General features: G+C 37.7%; 1 protein-coding gene across 1 annotated transcript; it reads right to left on the bottom strand.

Annotated features, from left to right (window-relative positions):
• Window positions 1-1,525: 1,525 nt before the first annotated feature.
• On the bottom strand, window positions 1,526-4,513 carry LOC147495610 (uncharacterized). Its single transcript, XM_086568429.1, has 2 exons — window positions 3,575-4,513; window positions 1,526-1,636 (listed from the first exon to the last, which is right to left on the bottom strand). The coding sequence occupies exons 1-2, from the start codon at window positions 4,511-4,513 to the stop codon at window positions 1,526-1,528; spliced, it is 1,050 nt and encodes a 349-aa protein (XP_086424555.1).
• Between the last annotated feature and the right edge of the window lie 6,704 nt (window positions 4,514-11,217).

Below are 11,217 nucleotides of genomic sequence, written 5' to 3'. Positions count from 1 at the left end.
AACGAACTGTATTGTATGAAGTGTTTACGATTCTGAATGGAATGGCGGAATTTCACTTGATATATCAATTTTTTAAAAAAATAGAAAAATCAATATAAAATTGAAATATTGATGATTCTGAAATTAATTGAAATCAAAATATGACATGAGTTGAAATATTGTGAATTTCGGTTTTCAGATTTTAGAATTCTAATAATTACAAAATCCAACCTATAATTGTATGCTAATTGGGGCCTGCCAGTGTATTTATTAGCATTTAGCACTGTTGGGCTCTAAGTTCAATTTTTATATGAAAGAAGAAAGAGCTCGAGTATAGGGATGAGCTTTTCAAGTGGATCCAAGCAAGCATAAATGGAACCAAGGGGGTGGCGACCACCATTGTCAAAGATTTAAGTTACATAATGTATTAGTAATTTGCTAGAAAAATAGCCATGCTATAAGAATCGCACCCCAAGATTTTTAAAGGAGTTCTATTATTACACCCCTAACCTAATTACTGTGTTGTAGATACTTTTGCACCCCTAGACGTTAATCCTAGTTCCATCCTTGCAAGCATGGGATGTACAAGACGCAAAAATGGTATCTTTTTTTTTTTTTGGAAACTAAGCTTTATTTATGTAAAGATAATTCTAGATTTACAAAGACCCTGAGCATCATATGCGATATCTCTAGCCGCGAAAATAGGTGCTCTAGACAACCATACAGAGGAAAACTGAGGCAAGAATGCTAAATCATCTAAAGCCCACGTCGAGGTTTCAAGAGTAGGTTGTTGCCTCCAAGAATCCTTGGCTGCCAAATTTGCAACATAAGATGCAAAGCAATCGGCACACGAGTTTCCTTCTCTATAACACCATTCAATTTTATACTCCTCAAAGGTGGTTAACAAGGAAATAATTTTAGTACAGATTTTTCTTAATAGCCAATGTAGCTCCAGCTCCCCATTAGTAAGAGAATTGAATAACAATTTCGAATCCGTCTCCAAGATGACTTTTCTGATTTGAAGTCTGCCCAATAATTTAATCCCATAGAGCATAGCAAGGAACTCTACAAGATTGTTTGTAGTATGTAGAATTGGTATTGCTGCTCCCATGATAAAGTGTCCGTTAGCCTTGCGAAGAACACACCCCGCACCTCCAAATCCTGGATTTCCAATAGCTACTCCATCTGTGTTTAATTTTTCCCAATCATCACTAGGGGGATACATTTAACATACAAAGTAATAGAATGTTGCTGAATTCCCTCTGCCAAAATATTATGCAGTATTTGCATTATACCATGAATCTTCCTGACATAAAGAATAGGATTTGGTGTGCTATGATTGAATCTAGAATCGTTTCTAGCCCACCAAATATGCCATAAGCCCATACCAAGCAAGCAAGCAAACTTGTGTAGTTCCTTCATGTTTTGTCCGGACTTTATCAATCATCTTAACCATTCTTAAATGAAAAACCTGTGTTGTAGAGTAACTCGCATTTGTCACCATTTCTGTACAATTAATACCACACCAAACGGCTTTTGCAAAGTTTCACTCAAAGAAAACATGCAATGGCATCTCCGGAGCAATCTCACATAACGTATACTGATCATACACATGAAAATGGAGGGATGCCAAATGATCTACAGTCGGGACGACACCCTGCAAGCATTGCCACAAGAAAAATCTGATTTTAAACGGTAACTTTATTTTCCATATAAACTTAAACAGAGCACTCTGCTCCCCCTCGCCATTGTTCGCATGATTCACCAATTGAAGGCACCCATTATATGCCGATTTAACCGAATAGCACCCCGAACTGGTCCACTTTCATTCCAATTTATCCGTTTCATTTGTGTGAAATAGAGGAATTGAAGCAATTCTATTGACAAAAGCAGCCAGCCAATAAGTACTTAGTAACTCTAACTTCCATGTTATGTTTCCCTGATCGATAAAATCAGCAACTAACTCCAACGGACAGATCCGAGGCTTTAAAGGCATCGTCATGTTATTTTCTGAATTTAGAACCCAACAATCCTCCCACGCATTAACATATGAGTGGTTCTACAAAAACACCACCCGAAACTTGGAACACAATGACGCGTGTATCGAGAGAGCTTTGATTTGGAGTACTTCTTTGAAAATACACACACACCCCTGCCTGTTCATTTTTCTGAAGTTTAGAACCCATTTTGTGTGTTGCTAAAGAATTTTTGTTAACATATACACCATTTGCTATATTCCAAATACCACCTGCGCGAATCACCCTCCTCATAGCACATAATTGTTTCCACATGATAGAATCCGAACTTTTTATTCTTGCTTTGAGGAAACTTGTTGAAGGAAAATATTTACCCTTCATTTGTGTTGCCCATATAGATTTTTGCTGTAACAAATCCCATGCATTTTTTGCAAAGAGAGCATAATTTTGGAGTTGGAGATCTTTAACACCAAGTCCTCCATTGGACTTTGTAGTACAAGCCAGCCTCCAAGGAAAATAATGCAATTTCTGATCAGTTGGGGAGTGCCCCCAAAGAAAAGATCTTCTAATAACTTCCATATCATCAATGATCTTGGCAAGGAGACATGGCATGCGTCGGTAAGGAAGATAAAACTGAATTGACTAAAGTTAGTCTACCAGCTTTAGATAAAATCTTCGACTTCCAGCCAGCCAATTTATATTAGAACCACTGCAGTAAAGGAGCAAATTTATGAATGCGGCCTCTACCAGTGAGATTAGGTATCCCTAGATAAGTCGGCATGCAGCTTGTGGAAGTCATTTGGAAGGATCTTCGAAGAAAATAGACAATTATCCGATGTAGCTTGGGATGATGAATAATTTGTGATTTTCCTCTGTTGATTGTTTGGCCCGACAGTCGACAATATTCTTTCAACAGATTGTTCAAAAGATATTGCTCATTGAAACCACATTTACCAAAGACAAAAAGATCATCTGCATACATGAGATGTGAAACAGGCTCATAATGCCTCCCCAACTTGCAACCATGAATTAAACCTTCCCTTTGCATCTTCGGAAAATTTAAAGATAAAATCTCTGTGCAAAGAATGAACAGATATGGAGATAAAGGGTCTCCTTGGCGAAGACCCCTTGTGGGCTTGAAAAAACCATGAGTTGTACCATTTAACAGGATAAAGTAGGACACCTTTTCAACACAACATTATACGATTGACCCAATCCATAGGAAAACCAAACTTGATAAGCACCATTTTAAGAGAAGGTCATTCTATTTTATCATATGCCTTATGCATGTCAATCTTTAAAGCAAAAAATTTTGAATTCCTATTGCCACGCCCCAGAATCTTATGATAGAACTCATTCGCTAAAAGAGCATTATCATGTATACTCCTTTGGGGAAGGAAAGCAGTTTGAAAAGGGCTGATGACTCTTTTAAGAATAGGTCTCAGTCGGTTTACAATGATTTTGGAAATTATCTTGTACACTACATTGGTTAAGTTGATGGGGCGAAAATGTTCAGGAGATGAAGGGTTTGGTATTTTTGGAATTAGAGCAATGAAAGAATGGTTTAATTGAAGTGAAAAAACTCCATGACTAAAGAATCTTTTTACTGCATCACAAACCGGAGACCCAACAATGTGCCAAAACTGTTGAAATAAAATTGCATGATAACCATCCGACCTTGGCGCCTTGAAAGGATGGAGTTGCTTAAGAGTAAAAAGAATCTCCGCATTATCAACATGCTTCATAAGAATAAAATCGTCTTCAGGAGAGAGAGCTGGTGTCTCAATATTTAGTACTTCAGAGTTTAGGCAAGGCTCAGAAGTAGTCATTATATATGCAAAATAGTCCATCAATCGATCACCAATATGCTTCCTCTCTGTAAGTATAATGCCCGTAAGATCTCTTATCCTATGAATAAAAGATTTTTGACGACGACATTTGACCATGGTGTGGAAGAATTTAGTATTTAGATCACTAAACTTGTACCACTCTAAACATGATTTCTGTCCCCAATGAGTAGCCTGCTGGACAATCAAGACATTGTGTTCTTGCATCAACCTATGTTCTTCCATAATCAAATCATCCTCTGGGTCCGCACAAGCAATAATACTATCTTGCACGCCCTGAAGTTCCTGCTGAATATCCTTGAACCTATTTTCTAACTGTCCAAAAATGTGCTTGTTCCACCATTGTAAGTTTCGCTGACAGTGTTTCAGTTTGTTGTACAAGGTAAAGGATGGAGAGCTAACAATATCAACATTGAAAGCCAAACAAACTTGTTCTGAGCAGCCACTATCATGTAGCCACATAGCTTTGAAATGAAACGGTCTTGAAAGACGATCATGTACATTATCAACTTTAATGATCAGAAACTTATGGTCCGAGCTAGTAGCCATTTCATGATAAACTTTGGTATTTATAAACCTCAACATCCATGCAGCATTAGCCAAACTTCTATCAAGCCTTTCCCAGATTCTGCGACTCCCTTTTTGTTTATTTGTCCATGTAAAAGTGTTACTGATGAAGCCCAAGTCGATCAACTCACAACCATCAACCATATCCCTAAAAGGCATAGCTTTGAAATAATTAAATGGGCGACCCCCTTGTTTTTCAGACTAATTTAGAACTTCGTTAAAGTCCCCCATCACCAGCCATTTAACATCATTATCAGGTTGCAACAAGGAGAAAATAGACCATTATATCTTCCTAATTGAAAATTTTGGATTCCCATACACACAAGACAAAACAAATCTTTCATTTATCCCATTCAGCATTAAATCAATCTTACAGTGAATAAACCAACTATCTGAGTTCAGCACCTCCACTGTCACAAAAGTTTCCCATATTAACCACATACCACCAGCCAGACCAATACTTGGAACCACAAAACAACCATAATCTCCTAACCTCCTGATCATACTAGTTGTTTTATTTACATTTAGTTTCCATTACCAAAATAACAAAAGGTCCAACAACATCAATCTTCTTTTTAAGCTCTTCCAAAGTCGAAGGACAGCCACACCCTCGACAATTCCAAGTTATGAACTTCATGACTTGGGTTGGAGCTGTTTGTGGGCTGCCTTCACCGTCTGACTTCTCTTACGCCTGCCAGATAGGCGCAAAGTATTTCCATTTGAAGACATGGAGTTTTCATGGTCCTCCCTGATCATGTTTAGAGGAGTTTTGCGCCTCTGCTCCCTTTCCCTGTTGTAGCTTTCCACTACTTCATTCTGACCTTGGACATAGGTTTCATCAACCTCAGCCGCTTTTCCTTGACTAATTTCCTATCTTTTGAGTTGATTTGGTTGTCCATCAGCACCTTCTACCTATATAGTAAGATCAATCAAAGGAGCATTATTGGGAGTACGTAGAAGTTTCTACTTGTGATGCATCATAATAAGCTTGATGGGGAATTGTGTTGAACTGGAGTACAAGGAGTTCGGTGATGAAAAACATTGAATCAGGAAACTAGTTTTCTATGTTAACAAGATTGTCATTGATCATCCATTCTCCATTGAAATGTTGTCCGGTTCCCAAATTTGACTCAGGTGTGTTAATTTCCATTAGCATTGGCCCTTTTCCTTTACCCTGCATACCTTGAGTGTAATCACCATCATTTGGCCCTTTCGTAGTAGCGTACATACCACCGTCACTAAAAGAATTCCTTATTAGAAAAGGATAATGTCCTCTAGGTGGCTCTGTTTGCAAAGAAACTTGAGTTTCAAGAACAAAAATGCGGGTTTTGGCATTGTAGAGTTCGAACTTCAATCCATTGGAAGTAACCTGGGGTTCAACACTGAAGTCCACATCATTGAAGTTACATGCCGCCTGAATATGTCTTATGAAACCGCACCTGAAGCAGAAAATAGGTAGAAACTCATAAGCAAACTGAATCCATTCTATCCCATTTATTGGTTCAGGTAGTTTGAAACCAGGTGGAATGGGGTCCTTAATATCATATCCATCAAAACTTTGACTCTTGTCATTTCAGCAAAATCATTATGTTTTGGATACAATTCTAAGTGCAGCAGCTGAGTAGGTCCAAAACAACCGGATTCAATTAAGTTGTTCTCAACTATTTCCCTATCTTGAAAAATCTCAGGAAAATGTAATAGTTGGACCCATATGAAGAACTTGTTGAAATCAAGTTGTTTGGTTTCCTTCGTATCCATCCATGGAACAATCTGTAGTATATGCTGTGACACAATCCAAGGTTGCTGCTTGAGGATAAGTTTAAGTTGGTGTTGATTCTCCATCCAGACTTGAAATATTTCGGTTTTATAGAACTGCATCTTAACTATCTTGAAAGGTGCCCACAATTTGTTCAATCCAGCTCGCAGATATTTTACCATCTAAGACTCGAATAAAAAAGCTAAGCTTATTGTGCTCCAGTAGTTTTGTTTTCATGAGATCTGAATAAGCAATAGTAGGGGTTGATTTGTACGGCAGACGAACTTTGTGAGCAAAATCAGCAAAAAGATTTTCAATATTGGTTGAGTGGGCTTGATTAAAGGTGGGTTTATCTTTGGAACTGGCCATGGAAATTATAATAGATAGAGCGTATTTGGTTTTGGGATGCTGAAGAAACAGTGAAGGTGGTGTTAAATAGGCCTTCCAATGCCTTCTCATCTTCCTTTTCTAGTTCGCGTGATAGTATCTCATCATGCAACTATCTCATAACCCAGTCCGCAAAAAAAGAATCCACCAATATCTTAAAGTTCCAAAACAAACCAACATTGATAAACAACCTTCTCCGCCGTCTTTCTATGCTCGTGCTTTGATAGGCTAATCATGATTAGCTACAGTCCCATTTGTTCATTCCATAACCAATGAAAACACAAAACACTTTTTTCAGACAATAAGTACTACCTAGCGCATCTTTAAAATCGAGTCCCAAGACACATAAAACAATAAGTAATACCTATTGTTTTGGGTAAAACTACCTAAACTATTGATGGACTAGACTCCATAGAGTTGCCTACGTACCCTTTAGTATATGATCAAGTCTCAAAACAATATGAATAATCTGCTCACTTTTGTTTGCGTAGTTCAACTAATGGTCTTATCCATGTTCACAATTCCAAACGGAATGTCGGAATTCCGCGGATATTTTGGTTTTTCAAAAAAATAAGTCGAAATCAAAATATGACATGAGTCGAAATATTGTCAATTTTGATTTTCCAGATTTTCATAATTCCAAAAATTCTGAAATCTCAAACTATGGTTATCCTGTATTTTTAGAAAGCATAGACCGTCTAGAGGAGTTCCTATGAAACTGGAAAGCTTTAAATTTGTCCAATCTTGCTTCACCCGCAAAATTGGATAAAAAAATATGCATATCCCATTCAATGTAGTAGGCGTTCGTTACGTGCACCTTCCATTTCGTGTTGGGCAAACCCAAAAAAAAATTATTACAAGTTTGTCATTGACCTAAAAAACATGTTTTGTGTTAGGCACCCCCCAAATGCATCAAGTTAACCTGTTGGCAACCTTTTATAGCTTTCTCTCTCCACTTTTTCTCCCCACCATTTAAAACTCACGAGTCCTAAACCTTAATCCCTAAAAACTATACTCTAAGTCCTAAACAACTCAATCAATCAAACATAATAAAAACAATAAAATGGAAGACCCAAACTTTTTAAAACATGAAGATGAACGAACCACTTGAAGAACAAATGTTTAAGGTACAACAACAAATTAGAGAAATAAGAGAATAGATGTAACAAGAAATTAGAGAAATGAGATAAGAGAAAATGAGATATGAAATAAGAGATAATGAAGATGAGAGATGAATGGGAAATGACCAAATAATGAGAGGAAATGTGGAAAGTGAAGAAATTGCAAAGGAAACTGAAGAAAGTGCAATAATTCCACATTGAACGCTTAGGCTAGTGAATTATCTTTATGTTTGGGTAGATCATCATCCGAATTGTACAAGGGAACGGATGCCAAGCTGTTACTGGTCTCTTCCATATAATGATCCGTGTCGAAATCAGAGTCTCCAAAGGATAAAAATTGATGCACATCATTTTCTGGGAAGGTCTTGTCGCAATATTCTTTGACGACATTTTCTATCATACTCACTTCTCCTTCTAATTCCTTTTCCATATGCTACTTCATCATCTTAAAAACATTCACTTCCACTGAAAGATCTCCAAAAGACATGGTCATAGATCCATTGCGGCAATTGATAAGGGCATTGGTTGTTGCTAAAAAGGGACGCCTTAGAATGATAGGTATAGAATCATGAGCTACTTCGGTGTCAAGGATGATGAAATCCACAGGATAGTAAAAATCTTTTATTTTGACTAAAACATTTTCAACTATGCCTTTTGGGTAGTTAATGGAGCGATCGACTAATTGTAATGTCATAGTTGTAGGTGCAAGCTCACGGAAACCGAGTTGTTTGAATAGGTAGTATGGAAGGAGATTAACGCTTGCTCCAAGATCGAGCAGAGCAGTAGCTGTGTATTTATCTCCTATAGTGCAAGGAATGGTTGGATGACCAGGATCTTTATACTTGACGATTCCATTGGTTTCGGTGAGAGATGGAAATTGTTTTGTAAGAAAAGCATCTTTTGGAATGTTAGTTCTTCTTTTGTTGGTGCACATATCATTGAGAAATTTGGCATGTTTGGGTAAATGTTTGATGGCACCTAGAAATGGTAGATTTATGGTTAGATTCTTGAATGTCTCTCTGATTTCATCAAAATTTTCATCATCCTTAGGTGTCATCAGGCGTGCTAGAAACGGTGCCTTTGGTTTATATTTCTTAACTGGGTCAATTGTGGGAGATGATGGTGTAAGAATTGGAATTGTTATAGGGACATTAGGAGGTATCAGTTTATCAAATTCTTGTTCTGGTAATATAGGTACTGCAACGGGTATTTCTATAGGTGCAAGATCTTTAAGCAAGACTACTCTATTGTCAACTATTTTGCTAGAATGCAAGGTTGTGACAACTTTGACCTTTTGTGTTTCAGTGTGATCATTGGTAGCTTGTTTTTGTCTTTGATGTAACAGCTCGATTGTTTGTTTTATGGTTGCCATGATATGTGTTTGTTATTTCATCAAAGATAACATCATCTATGATATTTTATATAATGGGACATTAGTAGGTTGGGCAACTAGTACTAAGTCTCTTTGGTTGTTGTTTGGTGGATTTTGGTAGTTCTAGTTAAAGTTTGCTCTATTCTGATTGTTGTAGGTACCTTGTCTTTGTCTGAACTGATTAAATGTATTTTGTGGTTTGACATGATTTGTGAACCCTGGAGGTGGTTGAGTTTGTTGATTAGTATTCCATTGAAAATTTGGGTGTTGCCTCCATGGTGCATTTGGTATATTGAAAGCACAAACTTCTTCTGGTTGAAGTGATGTTATGTTGTTGAGCAAGGAACAATGGGTAGATACGTGATTTAGATCTAGACAGAAAGTGTATGGTGCTATATCGATGTTCATGACTGGTTGGGGAGTATGGTCTTTTTGTTTGGTTGCAAGGGCATCTATCTTTCTTGTGAGGGTTTCGATTAGTGTTTTCATCTCTGGATCAGATTATACCTCAAATATGTCATTGGCTTTAGAAGTACTAGGTTGGAATGTCATTGGAGTACTCTTTTCTACTTGCTCTTCAAGAAATGTTATAGCTTCTGTAGTACTTTTATCTAAAAAGTTTCCATTACTCATGATATCCAGTGCGACTTTGTGTTCTTGGAGAAGACTTTTGAAAAAACATTGGACAAGAGTGGATTTTTCTAGTTTATGGTGAGGACATGAATGGAGCAGGTCAGAGAATCTATCACATGCTTCGGAGAATGTCTCACTCGGACTCTGTCTGAATAACTGTATCTTGCTTACTATCTCCTCTATTTTCTTCGGTGGAAAGTACTTCTTCATGAATGAGAACACTACCTTTTCCCATGTATTGAAAGAATTGGGCTTCTGCGATAGAAGCCATGTGTGGCTTTTGCTAGCTAGAGTGAAGGAAAACACTCTCAGTTTAACCTGAACATCAGAAACGCCCGGATGATTGAACATACTGCATACTTCATGTATCCGGCATAGGAGTTCGTACGGTAACTCGTGTTAGAAACCATGAAAAATGGGTAAGAGATTGAACACGTTCGGTAGGATGCGGAAATCGCTATTGAGCAGTGTGAGTCGTATACAAGATGGAGGTCCATCTTGTAACGGTGTGTAGAAACTAGAGAGAGGCTCTTTAACTTGAACTACTTCATCCACCATCCTAGTAGCTGGGGGATGATAAATATGATTATGTCGAGATGGACATGCTCTCCTACGTGGGTAAGTTTTAAACACGCTAACTTTGTATAGCCTGAGCGTAGTCTAATGCACGATTGAGAGACTATTTAGAATCTACTTATATACGCACACAAATGTATTGGATGCTCAAACAGCGAAATTCATTTGTAGCTTTGAAGTTTTTGAAAAGGTTGCATGCAATGTCTATAAATTAGAAACTATGCCCTGTTTGAATTTAATAGTGGGAACTACACGCGTCATGGGAGAAGATCACTACTTCACCAGATGGTGTGCCACCAAGAATCTCACCCACGGTATTTCTGAGGGAGGGGAGTGAGGAAGGTGGTTGGCCCACTGGAATCAGGTAGTTTACTACTCTCTTTGTTTATGCTAGATGTTTGTCCTGATAGAAGTGACTAGATTGGCTCTGCTTGATTGATTTTATCTTTTTAGTTTGGTCTATGTAACAAACATTTCATGCAACGTCCGTTCTAAAGTAGGGATTAATCCCACTTTTTGTTCTTTTAGGGCGCGCATTTAGCCTTAGCGTTAATGTAAAGACGAGACTGAAATGTAAATCACACAATCATCCAAGCATGCTTAGTAACACACAAGTATCCTCTTACACTTTCTAGCAAGGAGGTTTAGAAATTACCGCCCAAGGTGTGCATACACGACCCTTGGGGTGAAAGCGACGTGGTGGGGTTGACGAAGTATTTGGTGTCTTGCGTGTCAACCCACCATTCGAGCTTTTCCTTACGGTTACAAGTTTAATCTAACTAAGACCCACAAGTCGGGTTGAAATGTGGCAAAGCCAACAAGATACAATTGGTTGCCTTCGTGGGACTAGAACAAATTTGCCTTTGTGGGCTTAAAACTATGAAAACGGTAAATATTAAAATTAACTACGTTTAGCTAATTAACTATTTACTAATGATTAATTAAATAAAATACGTAAAAACTTGGAAAGTGTTTGTCAAAGATTGGAACTTCAACCCCCAAG

This window comes from Coptis chinensis, chromosome 6 (assembly GCF_015680905.1).
Source record: "Coptis chinensis isolate HL-2020 chromosome 6, ASM1568090v1, whole genome shotgun sequence".
Lineage (NCBI taxonomy): Eukaryota > Viridiplantae > Streptophyta > Magnoliopsida > Ranunculales > Ranunculaceae > Coptis > Coptis chinensis.
Note: the sequence above shows the minus strand (reverse complement) of the source record. Positions and strands in the feature narration are given on the sequence as shown.

Coding starts and splice junctions, on each gene's coding strand:
- LOC147495610 (XM_086568429.1), bottom strand. CDS start 4,513: ATGGTTGATGGTTGTGAGTTGATCGACTTGGGCTTCATCAGTAACACT. Junction 1,637..3,574: donor GGCACATTGTTGGGTCTCCG/GTTTGTGATGCA, acceptor CAATGCTTGCAG/GGTGTCGTCCCGACTGTAGA.